The sequence below is a fragment of the Tachysurus vachellii genome, chromosome 25, assembly GCF_030014155.1.
Source record: "Tachysurus vachellii isolate PV-2020 chromosome 25, HZAU_Pvac_v1, whole genome shotgun sequence".
Taxonomy (NCBI): Eukaryota; Metazoa; Chordata; class Actinopteri; order Siluriformes; family Bagridae; genus Tachysurus; species Tachysurus vachellii.
Window position 1 is genome coordinate 10,679,441 of NC_083484.1, and position 25,771 is coordinate 10,705,211.

Sequence of the window (25,771 nt, forward strand, 5' to 3'; positions counted from 1 at the left end):
TCCTCCATCAGTTTGCTTCTGTTTGCTACTGTGATGATGTATTACCATGTTGCACCATGTTGGACCATGATATCTGTGAAGCTCAGCACTATATAATAGATGCTTATTTTCAGAGTATTAATTATAGTTCCTGTTGAATGTGTCGATCTTCCCGGCTTGTGTGGCTGCTTGTTAAAGTATCCTCAAAATATTCTGTTCTGCTTGAATATACTGTGGCTTTTGGGATTGTGTAGTCAGTAAGTCTGTATTTGTGCATCCGTGTCCGTGTTACTGTGTGTTTCTTCCATTCATAGGAAAACCAGCACTTTATGGATTCACTATACACTATACTACAAGCTGGAACATGCTGTATATAAACCCATGCACAAAGATACTTTTTTCTCTCTCTCTCTCTCTGATCAAAACACCACAAGTGCAAAAACACCAATGAAAATTGAATGTATTTTCTCACACATTAGTTTATAATGGTTCGGTTTGGGGATTGCAGATTTTATGCAGAATTCTTCGAACCAAATTGGTGAGTGCATTAGCATAGAACAATTAGTAAAAAAAAAATAAAACACTTAAATGTTAAAAAGAGCATATATATATATATAAAATGTATGTATGTGTGTGTGTGTGTGTGTGTGATATATATATATATATATATATATATATATATATATATATATATATATATATATGTGTGTGTGTGTGTGTGTACTTCCTTTAGAAGTAATGCCGAATAATATCATAGAAATGATGGGTTTTATTTAAGGAGGTTTTATTTTATTTAAGCATCATGTATTGACTTGTTAATTAATAGATATTTACATGCTAGAAAAATCTTTTAGCCCCTGAAACTTAGAAACCTTTCTTGCTTTTGGAAATTTTTGCATTTTATGCATTTCATATATCTATGAGGAGAATATGATTGTAAAAAAAATAACAAATATAAGATTTGCATTTGGAAAAAATACCAAAAGAATTGACTACTGTTTGTAGTCTAAATGTAAATGTAATCTAAATGTAAATCTTAATCAAAATGTAATCCAAAGGTCAAGGTGCAGTTGAAATATTCTGCCACTTTCCCATCAGTTCTGCTGCTTTCTTCTTCATATGCATTTTCTTTGTCTGTTTTTTTTTTTTAACTGTTTATTTTCCAGAGTTTACTGTTACTGTAATAAATGTAGGCTGAACCTATCTGTGGTTTTGTGTCCTGATGCATACATGATTGTTGTACATGTTGTATATGTGGATTATGTAATAAACAATAAAACGTAATGTCGGTGCCTTTTGTGATTATTGATTAATGCACTTGAAATTGAACGTTGCATACGTTTATTTCAATGAAATGTAGCACTAACCAACCACTGTTTAATAACCAACCACTGTTTGTGCTTCAACATCTAAAGAACTTACTCGATAAAGGCCAGGACCTAGACATCAATATCTGTGGGGAAAAAAATGTAGTTTTATTTTATTTATATTTTGTTCCCTCTGACATTAAAACAGTATGTTGAACGCTGGGATGAAAGCAAAAATTAAGCTCAGTAGATTAAATAAACACAAAGCAATGACATGGAGAAATACGTATCAGGAAACAAATGACTGAATTAGAAATGCTAGGATAAAATTCCAGCTTTATATGGCGCATTATTCCGGTCAATTAGGTCCAATATCTTCATAACATCTTTTATCATAAAGCTCAGGAAATGAGCAAAGTTTCATTTACAATTTCCAGAGCAGACTGTGTGACCAGCTTAAATAATTATGAGGTTCCTCATAAACACGTTAGCTGTGTCTTCTAGGCATGTGGATGAAGAAGTCTCTCTTGTAACCTTCACCTTTCAGCCACCTGACAGAAGGTACCAGATCATCAATGCTACTACCACTATGTTTCCCAGCAGCTACTTCCTTGAAGCAGACCCCCAAAACCATCACTGTATGACCATCACTGCACTCCTGCAAATAGCAATGAGCCAATTTTTTTTTTTACTGCTACACTTCAGTTATTTGTATGGAGGCTACAGACTATTGGTTGCACTGGTGGTGCTGATGGTGTAGTGAGTAGCACTGCTGCTCCTTTGAGTACTCTGAGTTTGTTTCACACATGTTCTCCTTGTGTCCATGTGGCATTCAGCTTGATTCTCTGACTTCCTAACACCTCACACAAAGCATTAAGCTTGGTTGGATTGGCAATGCTAAAGATTGCTCCAAGCTGTGAATGTGTGGGTTTAATTTTGCACTGTTGCCCCATTCAGGGTGTGTTCCCAACTCAGGCCCAGTCTTTCTCAACTAGGTTCTGGATCCAGCATCCACCCTGACCTGGATAAAGTGGGTATTCTGGATTTCTGCATCTAATATCTTTCTGTAGTCTGTTACACAAAGTTGTGCAAATACCAGTGTATTTGCATTTTATTCAGTCCTGTTCCATCCATCCATCCATTCGTCCATTCGTCCATTCTGTACTCCACTTATCCTGCAGGGTCAGGGGGAACCTGGAACAGGATGCCAAGCTATAGCAAGGCACAATCGGACAAACACTAGCACACCCGTTCACACACTACAAATCTTTTAGATATGCCGATCAGTCTACAACACATATCCTTGGGCTGGTGGAGTAAACTGGAATACCCAGAGGAAGCCCACGAGTCACAGGGAGATCATGGTCCACATACACGAGGCAGGATTTGAAACTTCATCCCTGGAGGTGTGAATTAAAAACATGCAGTCCTGTTCCAATTGTATGTTATAGATACTATAAATTCTATAGAGCCACAATTCACAAAACAAATCATTGGGGAGTCTGTGAAGCATAAGGCTCTGTGATTTGTAAGTATTGTACATACATACATGTAAGTATGAATAATGTCAGCTAAAACCTTAAATTTATATATTACAGTTATTTGTTACCTGTTATAACAATAAATAAAACAGGGATCCATTGGTGGAAATAAAAACTCACTGTTTTATTTATAAATGTGAGAAGTTAAGTGTTTTGTATAATGTATTTGCACTGATGCATGTGTGGTTTTATCAGGGATCATTGATGTATTTTTGGAACGTTTTGTAGAACGAATCAAACCATGCAGAAGTAACATAAAATAAAATCTGTTCGTTTTACAGTGGCGCGAGCTGTCCAAAAAGCGCGTCCTCGTCTCCGGTACGCGTGTACGAGCACAGTGGTGTCGGGAGCGTGCATTGTGGCTATTGTGGCTCTGTGAACTGCAGCTCTTCGTCTCGTCTGTAAACTGCGCACTCCTGTGAAGAGCAAAAAAAATGGATAGAGTTCTAGGACTTGCCATTTTGTGGAGTATCTTGTGCAATGTATCTGTTTGGGGGAAGTACGTCAAGGGTGTCGTGAACACCAAAGAGGTGAGAATTTGAATGGTGATGTCTTTGTGTGTGTGTGTGTGTGTGTGTGTGTGTGTGTGTGCGCGTGTGCGCGCGCGCATCCAGACCTTTGCCATCAGCTGCTTCCACTGTTGCAGTGTAGATATAATTGGCGTGTTTTTTTTGCGCACGCGCCTACGTACGTTTAACCACGTCTGCGTGCATGATGGATAAATGTGGCTTTGTCAAGAGCATCATACACATTGCGTGCACATTCAAAGACTCTTAGGCCGTTACAACTTGCCTTAATGTTAGTGTACACCATGTTACAGGTGTGCGTAACGCTAGTCGTCCATTTGGGTATTTAAATATATATGTATGTTACAGCGTGTAAAATGATGTGCTGTAGCTGGTTCTATAATCCAACCTCGCATGCATGTGCTTGGAATTACGCAATGAAACACGTTAGGGATGTTAGAATAAACCCCGTTATCTACTGGAACGCGAAAAGGCCTTAGATTCGTCTCCAAGGCAGGTCACGTGATGTAAACTCTCTGTTGCCAGCCAGAGCATTTAAAACAAAAGTAGCCGTGATAAAAAAAAAAAAAAACATGATCTTAGGCTTTATGCATAGATGAGATTTGATCAAATAACAATGAACGCATGGTAGGTGTTCTGTTTATCATAAAATCTTATCTTCCTCATGAGACTCGTGTTCTTGACTTGTTAGATAGGTTTATATGCATTTTCTGAAGATGCATGCACTTTATTAGGAACACTTGTAGAGCTCATTCATACAGTTATCCAATCAGCCAATCACGTGGCAGCAGGACAATGCATAACAACATGTAGATACAGTGCAAGAACTTTGGTTCAGGTTTACATGAAATATGCGATTTGAAAGATTTTGACTGTGGAATTATTGTTGGTAGTGGGTGCCAGTCAGAATCTGCTGGTTTGGGATATTCACACAAGAGTGGAATTGGCAGATTGGTTGGAGCTGACAGGAAAACTAACTCAGGAACCACTTTTTACAATCATGGTGAGCAGAAAAGTGGTTTGATCAAGAGGGACCACGTTGAAGGGACCACCTTAAGGTGGATGGTGCTACAGCAGAAGATGTGTACATAAGGTTCCCCTCCTGTAAGCTACGCAAAAGAATTTGATGGTACAGCTGATAAAGACTTCACCCAGGCTGGACAGTTTAAGTGGAGTTTGCAAAAATTAATGTCTGATAAATGTTGATTTGTTCTGCAACATCAGTCAGTGATGGTGGAGTTGGTGTTGGTGGAGGTGATGGTGGAGGAGGTGTTGGTGGAGTTGATGGTGGTGGTGGAGTTGATGGTGGTGTTGGTGGAGGTGATGGTGGAGTTGGTGGTGGTGGAGTTTGTGGTGGTGATGGTGGAGTTGTTGGTGGTAGAGGTGATTGTGGAGTTGGTGGTGGTGATGGTGGGTTTGTTGGTGGAGGTGGTGATGGAGGAGGTGATTGTAGAGTTTGTGGTGGTGATGGTGGAGTTAGTGATGGTGGAGTTGATGGTGGTGATGGTGGAGTTGGTGGTGGAGGTGATGGTGGTGGAGGTGATGGTGGAGGTGTTAGTGGTGGTGGTGTTGGTGGAGGTGATGGTGGAGTTGGTGGTGGTGGAGGTGATGGTGGACTTGGTGGTGGTGGAGGTGATGGTGGAGTTGGTGGTGGTGGAGTTTGTGGTGGTGATGGTGGAGTTGTTGGTGGTAGAGGTGATAGTGGAGTTGGTGGTGGTGATGGTGGAGTTGGTGATGGTGGGTTTGTTGGTGGAGGTGGTGATGGAGGAGGTGATTGTAAAGTTTGTGGTGGTGATGGTGGAGTTAGTGATGGTGGAGTTGATGGTGGTGATGGTGGAGTTGGTGGTGGAGGTGATGGAGGTGGAGGTGGAGGTGTTAGTGGTGGTGGTGTTGGTGGAGGTGATGGTGGTGGAGGTGTTAGTGGTGGTGGAGGTGATAGTGGACTTGGTGGTGGTGGAGGTGATGGTGGAGTTGGTGGTGGTGGAGGTGTTAGTGGTGGTGGAGGTGATGGTGGACTTGGTGGAGGTGATGGTGGAGTTGGTGGTGGTGGATGTGATGGTGGAGTTGGTGGTGGTGGTGGAGGTGATGGTGGAGTTGGTGGTGGTGGATGTGATGGTGGAGTTGGTGGTGGTGGTGGATGTGATGGTGGAGGTGGTGGTGGAGATGGTGGTGGTGGTCTATGGAATGTTTTTTTGACACTGGGCCCCTTAAACAAACATTATTTGAATACCACAGTCTTTCAGTTTACTGTTGCTGAACACATGCATGCTGTATTTCCCACATGACAATGCACCATTTCAGTCATTTATTACTAGCTCTGTTGAGTGCACTTCAGAGTTCCCCAGTCGCCAGATCTAAATTCATCCGAACTCCTTTTTAGAATAATGAGCTTCTTTTGAAACTCATGCCCTAACAGGGTATAAATAGTTGTTAGCTCAAGTGACAAAGTCTCTGCATAGTGTTTTGCATTACATAGCAATGTAAAAGTCTCAACTTTGCATATGAAGTCATTCAAAATGAGTGCATCTGTAGCTGCATTTTGGACCTGTGGTGAGCTGAAAAGAACAAATAATTGAGGACTACGCACCATGTCCAGCAGCCTCATCTAATATTCATGAAGAAGCCTCACACCTTGCTCGGTAGAGTCCGGGTCTTAATTAAAGTATGTCAATAAATTATATCTTTAAAAAAATAAAAAGCAAACAAACAAAAGTGTGTTCTCTTTGTAAAATAATACTCTGAAACCATTAACGTACAAGTAAATCCCTTGCTCCATGTTTTTTTGTTGTTGTTGACAATTGTGTGTGTTTAATCAGTGTTCCAGCTTCATTAAAATGCATTAATCTACAGAATTCTTTTAATGACTGATCCAGATTGCTTCAAATATCAGTCCCAAATAAATTATGAATTTTTTTTATAAAGCTTTTCTGAAATAGATCATCTAGATGAAGCAAAGTAGAACTATGAACTAAATCATTTTTAATACGATCTTATCTTTAGCAAGACATTTTAAATAAAAGGTCATTTAAAACATGGCAAACAATTAAAAAGAGTGAATTTGCAAACATTTAAAAAGGGATGCTTACAGGTAATTTGTGTTGAGTTAATGCTATAGTAAATGCATTGCCTTTAATAAATTCTAAAACTGTATTGTGTAACTCACAGCAATAAATAAACACTGATATAAAAAAATCAAAAAGTGTGTGTGTGTGTGTGTGTCACTTACCTGAGGAAGAGACAGCATCAGGATGCACTGCAGGAAGCTGGCATTGTACGCTGGTGAAGGCAGTGTAAAGCTTTAGCCAATGTTCTGCTGGGAAATCTTGGGTCCTGGTATTCACATGGGTTTTTCTTTGACACGTATCATCTACCTAAATATTATTACAGAGCAACTTATTACACTGCTTCATCGTAACAGTATTCCCTAATGGGAGTGGCCTCTTTCTGCACTCAGCCACACTGCGAATGTATTTCAAATCAAATAAAATTTTATTTGTCACATGCACATACAGGGGGCACGGTGGCTTAGTGGTTAGCACGTTCGCCTCACACCTCCAGGGTCGGGGTTCGATTCCCGCCTCCACCTTGCGTGTGTGGAGTTTGCATGTTCTCCCCGTGCCTCGGGGGTTTCCTCCGGGTACTCCGGTTTCCTCCCCCGGTCCAAAGACATGCATGGTAGGTTGATTGGCATCTCTGGAAAATTGTCCCTAGTGTGTGATTGTGTGAGTGAGTGAATGAGTGTGTGTGTGCCCTTTGATGGGTTGGCACTCCGTCCAGGGTGTATCCTGCCTTGATGCCCGATGACGCCTGAGATAGGCACAGGCTCCCCGTGACCCGAGAAGTTCGGATAAGCGGTAGAAGATGAATGAATGAAACATGCACATACATACAGAGTACGACATGCAGTGAAATGCTTTTTACATCTGTCCGATATTCAAGCATAAAAAGGAATGGAATTAAGGATAAAAATAAAAACAAAAGGAGGTAGATAAATAAAAAAGTATAAACTATATAAAATATATGTGAAAAATATATGTTTACAGATGCTGGTCATATAATTAGAATATCATCAAAAAAGTTGATTTATTTCACTAATTCCATTCAAAAAGTGAAACTTGTATATTATATTCATTCATTACACACAAACTGATTTATTTCAAATGTTTATTTCTTTTAATTTTGATGATTATAACTGACAACTAAGGAAAATCCCAAATTCAGTATCTCAGAACATTAGAATATTACTTAAGACCAATAAAAAGAAAGGATTTTTAGAAATCTTGGCCAACTGAAAAGTATGAACATGAAAATTATGAGTTTGTACAGCACTCAATACTTAGTTTGGGGCTCCTTTTGCCTGAATTACTGCAGCAATGCGGCGTGGCATGGAGCGATCAGTCTGTGGCACTGCTCAGGTATCATGAGAGCCCAGGTTGCTCTGATAGTGGCCTTCAGCTCTTCTGCATTGTTGGGTCTAGCATATCGCATCTTCCTCTTCACAATACCCCATAGATTTTCTATGGGGTTAAGGTCAGGTGAGTGTGCTGGCCAATTAAGAACAGGGATCCCATGGTCCTTAAACCAGGTACTGGTAGCTTTAGCACTGTGCAGGTGCCAAGGAAGCATGAAGTGCACAGACAGCATCAGAAGCGGTCAGGGTCCCAGAGTCTGGAGGAAGAGAGGAGAGGCGCACAATCCACGTTGCTTGAGGTCCAGTGTAAAGTTTCCACAGTCAGTGATGGTTTGGGGTGCCATGTCATCTGCTGGTGTTGGTCCACTGTGTTTTCTTGTTTTCTGAGGTCCAAGGTCAACGCAGCTGTATACCAGGAAGTTTTAGAGTACTTCATGCTTCCTGCTGCTGACCAACTTTATAGAGATGCAGATTTCATTTTCCAACAGGACTTGGCACCTGCACACAGTGCCAAAGCTACCAGTACCTGGTTTAAGGACCATGGGATCCCATGGTATTCCATAATGTATTATGGAATGTATTTTGATGTGAGGATTAATTCAAACGTTACCTAAAACAAAACTTTGAGGAACTTTATAACTGCTGGAAAAAAAAAAATACAGAAAATTTTTGCAATCTGAAATTTTGCATATGTACACATCATCATGTAAAATGCTGCGAGAATCTGTAGTGGATTTTTTTACACTCCAGTTGCACAAAATTAGTTGTTGTTGTCCTTCAGCTGTTCCCTGTTTGGGGTCACCACGGTGGTGCATCTGATCCCAGGATTTGATTTTGGCACATGCCGGATTCCCTTCCTGACACAACCCTCCCATTTTATCTGGACTTGGGATTGGCTCTAAGAGTTAACCCCTCAGTGTGATTAATGGGTTGGTTTCCCGCTCAGGATTCGAACGCGGGCCATGGGGGTAAAAGCGCCGGATCCTCCTGCTGGCCTGGTAGGGAGAACAATTATGCAAAATTAGTAAAAATTAAAAACAAAATAATTTTAAATAAAAAAAAAAATACCTCAGCAGGACACCAGTGTAGTGTTGTGTGTCTTCTTGATACCAAATGCACTACATATAATTAGGAAAGGTTCCCAATAATGTATTATTCAAAACATTTGTTGTCTATAGACCTAAATCCATTAGCTTAAATCACATAATGCCTAAAGTGTTATACGTTTGTAATATTTAGCTTTTTTATTTGGTTATTAACTACAGCACATGGGCAGTTTTTTATTTCCTCTTTGTCTTTTTATTGATGTTTGCAGAGGCAAAATAATTAGAGCCTAAGCAACTGTCTGTTAGGAATGAGTGCGCTGTAGATCAGTGTGTATGTATTCTGTCTCTTTATTCAACGTCATAGAGTACAAGATGCTTCTAGAGTGAATTTGGTCCTGAACATTTTACACTTCTCTGGGTTGCGCATGTAGACAAATCACACCATGGGTTTCTAGTAAGGTTCAGATCTGGAGACTGAGATGTTCAGAGCAAAACTGTGATTTTGTGCTTTTGTGAGACAGTAACATGTGTTAAACAGATCATAGGGATCATCAGTCATTGTCAATGCCTTCTACTGAATCTGTTCTCCTCTTAGTATGACTGGTCCTGTCTGATGTCCGACTACATAAATATTAGCAATCGTACATTTATCTTGCAAATCCAAAACATAGGCAAGTGTGAGGGACGTGTGACTTGGACCACATAACATGATAAGTGCCAACAACGACGATATCTTTCTCTCAAACCCTCTCTCTCTCTCTCTCTCTCTCTCTCTCTCTCTCACTCTCTCTCTCTCACTCTCTCTCTCTCTCTCACTCTCTCTCTCTCTCTCTCTCTCTCTCTCTCCCTCCCTCTCTCTCTCTCTCTCTCTCTCTCTCTCTCTCTCTCTCTCTCTCTCTCTCTCTCTCTCTCTCTCTCTCTCTCTCTCTCTCTCTCTCTCTCTCCCTCTCTCTCTCTCTCCCTCCCTCTCTCTCTCTCTCTCTCTCTCTCTCTCTCTCCCTCTCCCTCTCTCTCTCTCTCTCTCTCTCTCTCTCTCTGTATGCTTGTCTGCACTTCATCAAACAATACTGTAAAGGTATTAATATTATGCTCAGTAAAGCTCAGCCTCTGAGCTCAGGAACGCTTGTGAAGTCATAATCATATTTTATTTTGTAATAAATGCCCTATAAATCAGTCTCATTTGTCAGAATAAACACAGTTTGCATGAGTTTGAACTCTTTTGATAGAGTATGACTTTTTCTAACGTGCCTGCTTCTGTAGAAGAGAAAAGAAAATACTGATCTGTTAAGAGAGAGTTAGGGAAAACTCTGGGCTTTACTTTGTAGAGATCAGTGTAAGTCTGTCGGTTTATACAACACAGCTTTAGAATATTGAACATTTAAGCCTCAGAAACTGCTCAACTTTTAATTAAAGAAGTATGGTGGGTTCTTTAACAGTGGAGTCAGTAGATAATTACATTAAGTACACAATATTCACAGCTTTACATCGAAAACTCAGTTATTCATTATTCATTACTTTAATCAAATGTTCCTGAATAAAGATGTGTGTTTTACATGCACAATTCCCCTTCTTTCCTTCCTTTCTTATTTGCTTTTTTCTTTCCTTCCTTACTTCCTTCCTCAAACCCACCCACCCTTCCTCTCATTTCCTTTTACTTTTCTGTTTTAACTTCTTTCCTTTCTCTTTCTTTCTTTCTTTCTTTCTTTCTTTCTTTCTTTCTTTCTTTCTTTCTTTCTTTCTTTCTTTCTTTCTTTTTTATGTAACACTTTCTTTCTTTGTTTCTTTCTTATTTTCTTTCTTTTTCTTTCTTTCTTTTTATGTAACACTTTCCTTTCTTTTTTTCTTTCTTTCTTTATTTTCCGTTCTTTCTTTTTTATGTAACACTTTTCTTTCTTTCTTTCTTTCTTTCTTTCTTTCTTTCTTTCTTTCTTTCTTTCTTTCTTTCTTTCTTTCTTTTTTATGTAACACTTTCTTTCTTTCTTTCTTTCTTTTTTTTCTTTTTTTTATGTAACACTTTCCTTTATTTTTTCTTTCTTTATTTATTTTCCATTCTTTCTTTTTTATGTAACACTTTTCTTTCTTTCTTTCTTTCTTTCTTTCTTTCTTTCTTTCTTTTCTAACCTTTTCATTCCTTCCTTAGTTCCTTCAATCCTTCTTTATTTTACAGTGGGTAAGGAAATATTTATCATTTGTTCATTTTGCCTCTCTCAGTGTAATTCCTCTCTCTTTCTTACAGGACTGGGTGTTTCTGACAAGGTTTTGTTTCCTCACTGATTTTGGCAGACTGGACTTCAAGTTCCGTTACCCCAAGGTGATATTTCTGGCAATATAGAAGAGAAATATTTAGTCTTTTGTCTCAAATCCCATGTACAGTTTCCCAAACTGTACATAATCTTTACTTCTTTAAACTTTTTCCCACCATATTAACAATATCTTAACGTGGCACTGATGCTGCAGTGATGTAATATCCAAGATGCAGTATCACTACATAGTCTATAGCCTTGCTGATTATCCAGGTTCTTATACTAAGTTGTGCTGTTTTGCCAGTCAGCCTATAAAAAAACTGACTAAATTAAAGGGATAGCATAAGTAGAAATGCTAATCAGTGCAACAGTGCATTATTTCCTTTATTTCTTTCACTCAGTTTCTCACTGACCTTTCTTTTTGTAATCTACTTGGCATATTTAGGCAGTATATCATGTTTGGCTCTCAGAATGTCTACATGTCTCTTTCCCCAATGCTGTTTTCTCCTCAGTCACGCTGCTGTCAGAACATATTGCTCTACTTCGATGAAAGCTCACAGTGGCCAGCTGTATACAAAAGGCCAGACAAGGTGAGTTGAACAGCGACAGTGTACGCGTGTAGGTTTGTTGTATGCTGTATGCATGGCGGGATTCATTTTAAATGAGACTTAAGCAAAATATAGTGCTGTATTGCTTCCTAAATTAAAATCTAGATGCTAGTCTTCAAGTGCTCCAAGTGTGTCAAATTTCACACAAGTGAAAATGTTTTATGGATTTTGTCATATCTGTTTATTGACAAGACAAGAGCTATAAATACAAATGATGTATGTTGATGTTTTGCAGAACTGCTATCAGAAAGAGGCAGTCCTAAGGCCTGAAAATAATCAAGTCATTAACCTTACCACTCACTACACCTGGTCTGGATGTGTGGTAAGAAACCAGAGATTCACTTCCAATAGCCTCCAAAGTATTAGCACCCTTCTTAAAAATAAGCAAAAAATATTAGTAGTGTAAGAACGTTATACAAAATAATTTAGAAAAATTACTGCTGAACAGTAAATTGTAAGTAACATTACGTTTTAATTTTTACAAAATACTTCCTGAAAAATTTTTTGTCACGTCAGATGCAAACGCAGGACGTTCTCCATCATTTTTATTCATGTGCAACATAACCATAGATTTACAGCATTTAGCAGACACCCTTATCCAGAGCAACTACATTTTTATACAACTGAGCAATTGATGGTTAAGGGCCTTGCTCAGGGGCCTAGCAGTGGCAGCTTGGTGGACATAGGAATCGAACTCACAACCTTCCAATTGGTAGCCCACCTTAACCACTACCACATAAACACTACACAATGACACAATGGCACACAAAGCGAAGCGTGACATACAACAATGGCGAACAAAGACTGATACAACAGGGCAGGTATAAATAGAGGAACGGATGAGGGATAAGAAGACGTAGGTGGGAAAACACATGACCTTGAATGAGCACCCACTCTGGTGGTGTGGCAGAGAATAGTCCCAAAAGTTCCTGACACTTTTTCATCTTTTTATCTATGAGGAAATACAAGAAACACCAAAAGAAAAGAGACAGATGGGGGTTAACCTGGGCAAATAATATAAATACACAAATATTTCAATCCAAAGTTTGGTTGCATCTGCAGAAGGTTCAGTCTTGACCATAGATAGAGCTTTCTATATAATTATGATCCAAACCTCCAGAACAACACAGAAATTTCAAGCACAAATTCAATGTTTTGCTCTGACCATGCCAGTCTCTGTGTTTGACCCAAACTGACAACTGTGACCTGAGTTAAAGAAGGACGTCCACATGCACAAACCTGAGAATATAAAGAACCTTAAACTGTTCTGAATGAAAGAGTAGACCAAAATCCCACTGTAAATATCTCTAACCTTTTTAGACATTACACGGAAAGACTCAGCGCTATTATTATTATAAGATATTTACACTGTTTTTTTTTTTTTTTTGAAAGGTGTGAGGTTGTCTGTAATTATTTGCATTTCAGGTTGAAGAAGAGGATGGTGAAGAAATTCTCAGCTGTGTCGGAGGGCGTAGCTTTCGTTCAGTCAGAGAGAGGTGGTGGTATATTGTACTCAGCAAGTGTGGGGTGAGTGTTAATTTAGCTTTTCTAACATACTAAAAATACTGTTTCCTCAAATGAACCATGTGAAATATACTGGCTATAGATATATATATAGGTATATAGATAATTATAGATAAGTATATAAATATTTGATGGAGAAGGGTAGCTTAGTGGTGTGTACAAAAAAGTTTGTATTTACTCCCTGTGCTTCAGAGTTTTCCTCCAGGTACTCTAGTTTCATCCCCAGTACAAAGACATGTGTAGTGAGCTGAGACAGACTAAAGGCTCCATGTGTAGTCCACTGAGAAAGACTCCAAAATCCATGTGTAGTCCCCTGAGGCAGACTCCAGGCTACATATCTAGTCCCCTGAGACAGACTCCAGGCTCCATGTGTAGTCCCCTGGGACAGACACCAGGCTCCATGTGTAGTCCCCTGAGACAGACTCCAGGCTCCATGTGTAGTCCCCTGAGACAGACTCCAGGCTCCATGTGTAGTCCCCTGAGACAGACTCAAGGCTCCATGTGTAGTCCCCTGAGACAGACTCAAGGCTCCATGTGTAGTCCCCTGAGACAGACTCAAGGCTCCATGTGTAGTCCCCTGAGACAGACTCAAGGCTCCATGTGTAGTCCCCTGAGACAGACTCAAGGCTCCATGTGTAGTCCCCTGAGACAGACTCAAGGCTCCATGTGTAGTCCCCTGAGACAGACTCAAGGCTCCATGTGTAGTCCCCTGAGACAGACTCAAGGCTCCATGTGTAGTCCCCTGAGACAGACTCAAGGCTCCATGTGTAGTCCCCTGAGACAGACACCAGGCTCCATGTGTAGTCTGCAAAGACAGACTCCAAAATTCATGTGTAGTCCCCTGTGACAGACTCCAGGCTCCATGTGTACTCCCCTGGTCCCATCTTTTCCCCAGGTAATTGACCCACACATGCAGCCAGCCATCCATATGATAAAAGGAAAACATGATTCATCAGACCAGGCCACCTTCTTCCATTACACCTTCTTCCATGGTCACTTTCCCAATGTAGGACACCTTCTGTTAGGATTGTCTTGCATTTATTTTAAGAGCAAACTCCATATTGCTTTACAGGGTAGCGGAACACATTTGCAGGAAAATGCTATCCCCTCCCTTCAACATACAGGAGCTAACAGACCCCATGTTTGGCTAGTGTTGCTGTGATTCATAGTGTATGCCATCAGAGAATGCTCTTGCACTGCTAGAAACTCTTTTCCACTCAGGAGCCCCAAGATTGGACAGGGATGTGTTTTAATATCTGTTGTTTGGCATCCGATAAAGGGATGCAATTCCTATATGGTTTACACACGTAGACCTGATTGAAATCAGATGAAATCTTTGCGCCATTGTGCTAATGCGTCATGTAAGTTTACAAAGGCAAAACATAAAAGAAGAGAAACAGATTTTTTCAGTTATTCCCAACTCGAAAGGTTTCTGTTCTAGCCTTTGATTCCTGGCTGTCTTTTATCCGGTCCCTCAGCCTCACGCCATCGCTAGCCACACTGAACTTGACAGCATATGCTTCCTGCTCTTTACCCTTTTGATAAAGCAAAAGGAGGACTTCCTACTAAATTAAATCAAAGCAGGTCTACTTTCTTCAAGCTTGCCTCTAATACACCAAAGAACTCAAGCTCTGATGCTTTGAAGTCCTATATACATGAGCACTTTGTGTTGTGAATATTTGTCCCTATGTATTTCCTGTTTCTCACACACTCACAGGGTGGAGGGTTACAGCTGGAGTATGAGATGAAGCTAACTAATGGGCAGTCTTTCTGGAAACAACATTTTTCTGCAGACGAGTTTGGTGAGACCTACAGAAGGGGGTTTGCATGTTAGAGAAGATTTATAGACAGTGTTATGAAATGAAACAAGATTTATCCTGAGACGTATCTGGAATAGTTCAAGTTAGCTTTTATATTTTGCTCTGATGTTATTAAATTGAAGAATTTATGAAATTAAATCAGAGCTAAAGTATTATGTATATGTTTCATGTATAATACTTGATTTGGATTAAGCAGAGTACATACTGGGTGAAATGATTTCCTTCACTCAGTCTTGTTCTTGTACCCTTTCTTTGGTCTGTGTCAGGAATTCTGGAAACGGACATCACCTTCTTGGTTATATTTGCCAGTGTATTTTCTCTCTCCTGCTATTTTGCATGTGAGTCCATTTTAATGAGACATTAATGACTGCATGAAACGGAGCGACCTTGTATTGTTTTGGATACAAATATCTCTCATTATACAACAGCACTCTGTTTGCATCTGATTAGTGAGAACAAACAGCAGATCTGACAGAAGTGCTCGCTGTAATTCAAATCACAGATTTATGTAAATGCGCTCGTGTTGATCTGTTTGCGTTCCTATGGTAACATAGGGTCATGCATAGGGACTTGGATTGCGGATGGCCGTAGAGTTTAAAAAAAAAAAGGATATTTAACAAAGAAAAACGTATTATTGTCGATATGGTAAAGGTTTTTGTTGCAATACATTTGATTAAAGTTTATGGGATGTAAACAATATTTGTTTAACATATTGAGGGTTACTAAGTTTTCACCACAGGGTGTATTTTCAGCAACAATAACTTTGCACTTTGCATAGTTTTTTTTTTGCCCTTATTAACTTTAACAGAGAAAAAAAAAAAGATAATGATAAGGGAACAAATATTTAACATCAGTTCCACATCATTAAATGCAACCAATGTTAAAAAGCATAACTTCTTGTTCTTTAATAAATAATAAAAAGGGAATATAATTAGGCAAAATGTTGTGGTATCAGAGGAATAGTAATAATTCAATGTGTTGTGATTAGAAAATTATCCACTTACTCCACCGTAGATTATTTTCCTCTAATTACACATCCTGCCATGTTTTATTCCTTTCATTGGAGGCTCACACTGAATCCTCAGATGTAATCGTATAACTTTAAGAAGAAGAAAAAACACGATCAGACTATAATTCCAGATAAACAGAAAAATTTTATAAGGTTTGGAAAGGAAGTGTGGGTGTGTTTTATGTGTCTGTGCCTAAGTTTCTTTCCCTCGCTCTGTATTTCTTTTAGATAACCTAAAAGGAAGACAGCTGCTCCATACCACATATAAGATGTTTATGACAGCAGCTGGAGTAGAGGGTGAGGACAAGAGAGCAGTAACTCATGCTGTTGTGCTAGTCATCTCACTACATATGATTGCTGCTATACTGTATATGGACATAAATATAATCCTAATCTTAGCCTTAGCCATCGTTCCTCCATCACTGAATTCTCACTGTCTTCTCTTTTTGTGCTAAATTGCTAAATTAGCATTTAATCCCATTCTGTCTTTTCTCCCCCAGTTCTCAGTTTGCTCTTCTTATGTATCTTCTGGGGTCTTTATGCCAGAGATGGAGTGGGAAATGGGTGTCTAAAGATACTTGGTGAGTGAGTCAATATTACTAGAACATTTAAGAGTTTGAATAATCTATTTAGAATTTTGTCTGGATTAAAACTGGACATGGATTTTAATCATTAAAAGTAGAAATCCAGATCCAGATCTCTAACCTGCCGTAGCCTTCCGAATGCTTCCTTTTACTGTAAAACTTTTATAAAAGGTTGTGTTTCATGTATATTAGATGTATATGTGGTTATGTTCTGTACATATGGCAGGAGCTTATGTCCATACAGCTGAAGATGTTTTCTAACTTTCTTATTTATTTAGTAAGTTTTATTTTCTTCACATAATTACAATTTACTTTCTAACCTACTAAATTTCTGACTACTTTATTTATTGTTTGTTGTTATTTACTTAATAACTATGCTTACTTACTTCTTTAACTAAATTACATCATTGTTTTTTACTCACTAAATTACCTATCTTATTATCTTACTTTTATGTATTTGCCTACTTTGCATACCTAATTGTTTTTTTTTACCTACATACTACTTACTGACTTTACTTATTTTTTTAAAATTGCTTACTTGCTAAATCAGACTACAATAAAGATTTAAATTTACTTACAAACTTTTGTTGCTTTACTTTACTTTATATACAATGATTCCGATTTTGCACTAAAACACACCTTTAGCCCTAGAAAAATGTAAATTGTGGTATTTTCTCATTATAAAGTTTTACAAGCAAATATTAGAGTCCATTAGTTATGGAAACATGAAGAGCTGTACAAAACAAGCATCTACTGTAAGAGCAAAGCACAAACTTTATAACCTAAACTGATCTTCTCTCTCTCTCTCTCTCTCTCCCTCTCTCTCTCTCTTTCTCTCTTTATCCACTCTAGGAAAATTGCTCTTTTCTGTGAGTTTCCTGATCTTCCTCCTGATGCTGATTCTCTTAGGGAAAGGCTTCACGGTCACAAGGTAATAAGTCTCATGTTTATCATATTGTGTGCTAGATACTAGCATCGTCTGAGTCAGCAGAGCCACAACCTCAAGGCCATCCAGTCCTTTTCATTTAATTTAGTGCTACAATAAATTTTTTTTCCATTTTTAAATAGTGCTGCTCTCACATTTGTGGCAACATGAAAGTCTGCAAATGCACCATTGAAATGAACAAACAGCAGAAAATTCGAACAGCTTTATTCTTGAATCAGCTAGTTGAGCTAATTTGAAGGTCTGTAGCCACAAAGGGTCAAAAGGAAAGTATATATTTATATATTGAACAGCTTTAATGTTCAATTGTATATATATATATATATATATATATATATATATATATATATATATATATATATATATATATATATATATATATATATACAGAGAGAGAGAGAGAGAGAGAGAGAGAGAGAGAGAGAGATAGATAATATGTTTGTTTTGAGTAAATCACCAAGGATAAGGCAAACTATGACTTTCTACAGTTTACTAGAAGAGATATTTGATATAACGAGAACATACTGACATTTCAAAATTTCATACTGTATGTACAGAATTTTAGTCCCATTTTTGCGGATGTTTAGGTAATGATCAGTATATTATTACAAATAACTTCATTAATATTTTTATTTTATTTAAATTACTTGCCACAGAACAAATATGAAAACAAGTAATTAGCTAGCTATGTACTGAGTGAAAAGAAAAGAAAAGATATCTACATTTTCTGAGAAAAAAGAAACACTGGATTAATTCTAGGGAAAATAGGGAAGTGTGCAATCAGCCCATTCATATGATTCCTTTTACTGCAAAAAACATTTACATTCAGCTCTATAATTATTGGTAAATGTGGTGAAAGTAATTTCTATGGATGATAATTTTGGATAATTAGCTTGGTAATAAATTAGCTTATGTCTACCCTTATAGCAATAATTAAGAGGTTTAAAATAGTTGTAGCTGTACAGTAGTTAATCTAGTTTGAAGGCCACAAGTGTATTTTTCCACATGCACAGTGAAGAGACAGGTTAGAGAGGCAACCTTTTTAAGTGAAAATCTGGCCGTAACTGTCAAGAAGCTAAAAATTGGGTGTGGTTGAATTTTCCTTGAGGGCAACAATCCAAAATGAATACTCTGGAGGATCTGAAGTGGAGCTGTATTGAGGTGCAGTTGTGTTGGCAAAGGGAGGTGAGGGGAATGGACTAATCACAAGGTTACCAAGAATTGTATGAGAGATTGTTAATAAAATACTGTATTTTTATATTTTAAATAAAATGAAAGGCTTTCTTTGCCAATGCTGCCAGTAATTCTGGAGCTGACTGTAACAAAGTATAAGATATTTTCTACTTACACACACGTGTGGGCTAGCATGGACATCATTTGTCTTTCTTTTGTGACTAAAGCAGGATATGTGGAATTGTTTAATATGGCATTTATCCATCTTATCCATCCGTCCATTTATTAGTGTCACAAATTGTCTAAAATTAAATTGTCTTATTACAAGAGACTGGTGTTGATACACTGGACAAAGTAACCTCATATTCATTCTTGCAGTAACATCCTGTTCTGTAAAGACTCTGAAATACACAAAGTAACTGAATCTCTGTTTGCCATTTAGAGCAAGAATAAGTCACAGTGGCTCTATCAAGCTGTCAATCTACATGACCATCTATACAATTACCTACATCATCCTCTTCATATATGAAGCTGAGGTAATAATTATATTTTTATATACCATTAAGTTTAAACAATGGAGAGTGTGAACACCAGAAAAATGTATGCAAACAAAGAGCATAACATCTTGAGATTTATGCATATAAATTAAGTAAATAAAAATAAAGACATAATATAGTATACAGTATATACTGTACACAACACAGTGTATAAATACAAAGAAGAAAAAGAGACCATGAGTAAGTAGTTATGCTAACAGACATATTGCACACAGGTAATATTGTAAGGTAAAAATTTCAAGAGTCTCAAGAGTTCGCTAGTGTGAATTGTTGTGAAAAAAACATCCAGACTGCTTCTTTCTGTGAAGAAAGCTAGTGTAGCTCAAATATCCAGGTTTGACAGCCATAGTGAGCAGAAAATTATCTGAGGATGCAGCTGATGACTATCTTCAAATGATGGGTAAAGACCTACCTCTTCCTGAAACACTTAAACTAGATTTTATTTTCCCTGTTTGTTTATTTATATTTATATATATTTTTTTTAAAGCTATAATTCCTTCCAACAGGGTTTTTAGGCTGACGGTCTATGAACTAGTGAACCAGTATTGATGTTTTCATTGATGGAGGCTTCAAAGCACTTTTGTACATTGCTCTGGATAAGGGCATGTGCCAAATGCTGTCAATTTAAATGTGCATGTACTGTATGGTTTGAACTCCAAAGCTTTCTGAATTAAACTCAGAAGGGTAAAGATTTCACCAATTTCACAAATCGTGGTGCTGTGTCCCTGAAGTGTCTGTGGCTCACTGTCCAATAATAAATGCTTGAAGTCACAGTTTAGAATTTAGTGCAAAAAAATGAATTATCAGTTTACTTGGATTATTATTCCATTATTATCAATCTTTTACTGTTATTAATGAACTATCCTTCATGTGACTCAATATATACTTAGACTGATTATGTCAGGACCCACCAACAGCTCCTATGAGCTTAATGAGTTAAACACAAATAACACTATTCATATACAGTGGAAACTGAAACACAACAATTTGTTCTTTGCTTCTGCGGCTTTAAGATATCTGCATTAATGATTCGTTTTCCAGCTGAATATATATTTCATTTTTCAGGTGCCCCAAACTTTTATACTTTCCAAGAACTGCTGCTATAATTATATGCATCTACATCTGCAGTTCTTCTAACCTATATTATTCTCATAGTCTGTATATTTTTTGACAATCAGTACTGTTTGCCTTTTCTCTGTGAGTTGTGACTTACTGTACTTATTAAAATCTATTATCCAATAGCATTCTGAAGAGAAAGCTCTTCTCCAGGGAGTTTTTGCTGCGCTTTACTTTTGCCATGCTCATTACAGATCTAGTCCCAGATTTCTGTAAAGATGTTTTGAATAGATGCACTATATGGCCAAAGGTTTCTCGCCATCATATGCATATGTGATTCTTCCCCAAAGCGTTGCCACAAAGTATGAAGCAAACACTTGTATTTGTATTCCATTCATGGGAACTAAGAGGCCCAGGCCTGTTCCAACATGCAAAGGGAGCTCGAGGAAGATGCCATGCTATGCTTGGATTGTTAAGTTTGGATTGATCAGGATCCCTGTCCACAACCCCACCGAACACCTTTGGGATTAACTGGAATTCCAAATGCATGCTAGGTTTCTTTAACTAAACATCAAAGCCTGACCTTACTAATGCTAATACTGTGAAGAATACACTATATCAGGAATAGGATGTTCAAAAAGCACATATCAGTGAGATGGAGAGGTGTCAATATCCGTGTGTCATATAGTGTACTAAAGCCTCATGCTTATTCCTGAGACTTGGTGACAGTAGCATAATGCCAGTGTGAATATTAGAAGAAGAAGAAGAAGAAGAAGAAGAAGAAGAAGAAACCTTTATTTGTCACACATACTTTACAGCACAGTGAAATCCTTTTTTTGCATAACCCAAATTAGAAAGTTGGGGTCCGAGCACAGGGTCAGCCTCGATACAGCATCCCTGGAGCAGAGGGGGTTGAGAGCTTTGCACAACGGCCCAACAGTGGCAGCTTGGCAAGTTCCGACCTTCTGAGCAACAATCCAGAGCCATAACTGTTTGATCCGCCACTGTACAGAAACACTGCAGAAAGCAGAAAGGTTTTAGTGGGGAAAAGCTTCAATGAGCCAAACTGACACTTTGGCACAGCATCATAATGCAGATAGGTACAGCTTACACTAATGTAAGTGTTATTTATTGTGTATGACAATTAATAACTTGCTTTATCTAGCGGAAGCTTCTTGGAAATTGCATTATGCTGATCTCCAACCTTTCAAATAACAGGCATTTTGTTTTTAGTCTATAAAACATCTTTTAGATAACTGACTTTGACAGTTTATGTTTATGTGAAGTTTATGTTATAATTATGTATGTGTAGTTTTTTGACCCAGGTGAAGTCCTGTATGCGTATGACAGTCCTGCTGGATATGGGTTGATGAGCCTCCAACTGCTGGCATATGTGTGGTTTTGCTATGCTGTACTGGTGTCTCTTAAGCATTACCCAGAGAAACAGCCATTCTACATCCCTTTTTTTGCTGCGTACACTCTCTGGTGAGTGGAAAAGAAATTTTTCATAATCGTTAGAATATTGTGTACCTTCAGTGTTGAAATCATACATGAACAGAACATAATATCTGACCTTTGTCTTTATATTAGAAATTTATTATAATGTTATTCTACTGAATACTATTATTTTTCTGGCAGGTTTTTTGCTGTGCCCGTCATGGCTCTTATAGCCAACTTTGGTATATCTCGATGGGCTCGGGAGAAGATTGTCAATGGGATTCAGCTCGGCATCCACCTCTATGCCCACTCTGTCTTTTTAGTAAGTTTTTTGTACAAAAAATGATATCTCTCTAAAATCACTAAATTCTTGGGTAGTGGGACAGAGAAGTGGTAGCTCAGTAGTTCAGTCTGATGGTTGGCAGGTTGTGAGTTCAAATCCCAGGACCACGACACTGCCACTGCTGGGCACTTGAGTGTGGCCCTTAACCTCTAAGTTATACAAATACATATATAAATGTAAGTCTCTCTGGATAAGAGCATCCTCCAAATGCTGTAAATGTAAATACTTTTACACACTTGAATGAATAAATGAAATATTTGTAGTATTTGGGTCAGGCAAGAAGTTGGGCCACAGCCATTTAGGTACAACAGTGAGAGCTGGGACTGTTTATGAGGGCTTCATTATGTTTGATTATCATATGGAATTAAGGGATCCAGGAAATACAAACCAGAGCATCAACCCAAGTATATATTCCAGGTACTCACCTTGGATACCAGTCGCTTTCATCACTGCATAGAGCTGATGTTTCAGGGAAGGGTTGAAGAGAAAACTTTTACTTTTGTAAGACTTCCTGTCCGTGTCTGTCACTAAGTCTGGACTATCTACTGTCTACTTAAAGTCGAACTTCTTTAGCACCTTGAATGCTAACCTCATAATCCCGTGCACTACACCTCCTTCACCATCCAGAACCAGAAACGCAATTCCATTTCTTTGCCTTACACACAAGAGTGTCTTGCGAATGGAGGTCATCACACCTCCGTTGATGATGACTGTGGATGTCCTGCAACATTTGGCACTTTTGCCTAGGCATCTAATTCCACTATTCTAGTCTCAGTTTCACGCTTTGAAAAGGCATATAGTGCTTTATACTTTTGTTCTGTTTTAGTCCTGCCCAACGTCAATCACATGTTTGTTCCCTGAATCTTTTCTTCTGTTTTGTAGACATGGTTTAGACACTTGTTTTGTTTGTTTTTTGTTTTTTTTTTGTTTTTAATGGAATATTGTGTATTTCTATGGTTTCCATGATGTGTTTTTGGATCAGCTTGGTGTAAGCTATCGATATTCTTTTATTTTGAATGTGAATCCACTTGTTAGGCAACGTGCAGTAGCAGCTAAAACGTACCCCAGTTGGGTGTCATTTTTAACACTGTAACGCTTTAACAATGTAGTATTGGAAATTCTTTTTAAACCATGTTTAACTCTTTACATTACATTTGAAACGACACACTTCTCATCCGATTTAGAGAATTGTACACGTTTAAAATTGCTTTTTCTGTCTATCCCTTATTATTTATCAATAATTCTCCTACAGGTCATCACACGTCCATCAGCAGCTAATAAAAATTTCCCTTATCATGTGCGAACATCTCAAATTGGTATACTGCTGTCAAGTCCTAAAGAGATGGGGGCAGAGAGCTTCCCTCACCATGCCTACGGGAACAGCTCCTTTTTGGGAGACTCTCAGCCTAACTTCACTGAACTCTTCTCCATCCAGTCAGTGAGTAAAAAAAGAAAGAAAAACAACCCAAAGTATTGCAACATTGGTAGAACAGGCTCTATGAGGACAATTTCTGCAGTTTCAGGAGAAGATTACAGTAACCTTCACTCGTAGTCTCTGTCTGTAACTCTTAGAGGCAGTGAGGCAGGCCTGACTCTAATAAAGCAATTCTTATCTTATGTTTAAAAATAATTACATTATTTCATTAAAGCAGAAATCTTTTGTCAGTTTTCTACTCCTAGTCCATTTTTTAATGCATTGCCAATAATAATATTTTCATGAACGATATTTATTTAAGATATTATTTTTGTTGTATGTAATTCTTTTTTTTCCCCTGATCAACAGGTTTCTGTGAAAAATATCAATGATGCCATGGGATTTAAGGGACAAGAAATGGCTGTGAACTCTGAGCAGAAAATCATCACTACGTCATCACCGGTTGACTTTTCAACAACATTTAGTCCTGCAATGGCACCAGCCAGCTCTGCTCTATCGCCCCCTCCAAGGCTTTCCTCTCATTTTACTGAATATTTCAGCATGCAGGGCAGAACAGTCTCTCAAGCATAGCGAAGTAGCTTTAGGTCTTTGGAGGAAGCGACAACTGAGGTCGAGCTCATCCAAGTTTGCTTTTCAAAGGTAGAATATTGTCTAAATGATTTATGGAAAAGAAGTGACAAAAGTTGACAAAAGTCGTGTGGGATGTGCAACAGGATTTGCAGCAGAGATGTTAGGAGGAGATATGAAGTGCTAAACTATAAGCAATAAATATTTCAGACAGATTGAAGTGACTCCCTAGGGGACATTTTGATTGTATATATATTACGAATAGCACAGCACACTATATTACGAATGTAAGATATTCAGTATGCAGTTTTAAGATACAGATATTTTATGTGTACATGTATAGAAGTGTACGATTTTTTTAAGTGTAAAAAGGTCACTTTTTTTGTTTTTTTGTTTACACACTTATTTTACAAGTGGTGCTGTTAATATGTGCATTGTCATGCCATTTTATTTGAACTGAAATGTTCAACAAAAAAAAAAAAGCTACAATTCACTGAATAATCTCACGTTTCAGTTCGTTTGTTGTACATTTTATATATGACGATCTTTAATTTGGATCCAAAAAAATGGATCTTTTTATGAACTTTCGACTAAGATCTGCTTACAAAAGGGAAGAAATATTCATTCTTTCCTCCTAAAATATTTATCTAGTTCAGTACATGCAATAATTGCCTTTAGTGTTTGTGTTGTGCATGTTGCTTGTAAACGAAAGTAAATTCGAAATTTATTATTAGTTTAGTATTATTATAAGCCCACAATAGGACCAGCTCCCAGTTCAAATCCTTAGGGTAAGAAAAGGTAAATTAGGAATAGTAAAAATAAAATAAAATAAAAAGGTTCAAGCATACGATTTAAAAGTATTCATTCATAATTTTAATAGGCTACATTACATATGTGAATGTCCTTTTTTTCTGTAATAGAGAATGAGATATATATGTACTGCATGTCAGACAATTCAGCACATGGTTATTGGGGAGGTTCTTTGGCATAGTGACATAACTCTCCTTTAACTGAGACGATGGCACATTTTCAGTTTCACAGCAGATTTTAATTAAAAAAAAATATTTATGTATCTTGTATCTATGTATCCTGTATTATTTAAGGACAAGAATGTTCATATCTCTTATTCAAACCGATTGCACTGGAGAAATCCTTATCCTTATATTTTAAATAGAAAGTTATTTGTTTATTGTTGTCATGCTTCTTAATATTGTATTATATTGTGTGTCATTATAAATAGTTTGCTAGTGGTTTTAAAACTTTAAACAACATACAATGTACTGTTTTAAAAGCAAAAGGTTTTACACTTTCTCAATACTGTATGAATATAAACTGGAGGAATGCATTATACCATATTGATTTATTATTAAATTATAAATAGAATATACAATATTATATTATTATATTTAAGTTGCCAGCTTACAACTATCATTTATATTCACAGCTTATACGGTAAGTTTAAGCTTTCAGGTAAACACTATGTAGTCTATAGCCTACTAGTGAAATACCGCTCTGTGATGAACTCTGATCTAACTATGATGTAAAATTTCCCACTGCTACGTATTTGAACTTTTTACTGTAAATATGTGCAACGTTCATAACATCTCCAGGGTGTCTGGTCTGATCATGAGCTCAGGTTACTGTCTGCATGGAGTTTGGCA

The 25,771-nt window shown here is 37.7% G+C and overlaps 1 protein-coding gene across 1 annotated transcript; it reads left to right on the top strand.

Annotated features, from left to right (window-relative positions):
- The first annotated feature begins 3,197 nt into the window (after positions 1-3,197).
- Positions 3,198-25,143, top strand: tmem145 (transmembrane protein 145). The gene is made up of 15 exons (XM_060861758.1): positions 3,198-3,357; positions 11,048-11,122; positions 11,567-11,644; positions 11,898-11,984; positions 13,088-13,189; positions 14,904-14,988; positions 15,273-15,344; positions 16,244-16,312; positions 16,516-16,596; positions 17,452-17,530; positions 19,158-19,251; positions 21,641-21,813; positions 21,967-22,087; positions 23,361-23,546; positions 23,892-25,143. The coding sequence occupies exons 1-15, from the start codon at positions 3,262-3,264 to the stop codon at positions 24,111-24,113; spliced, it is 1,620 nt and encodes a 539-aa protein (XP_060717741.1). The 5' UTR covers positions 3,198-3,261; the 3' UTR covers positions 24,114-25,143.
- Positions 25,144-25,771: the final 628 nt, after the last annotated feature.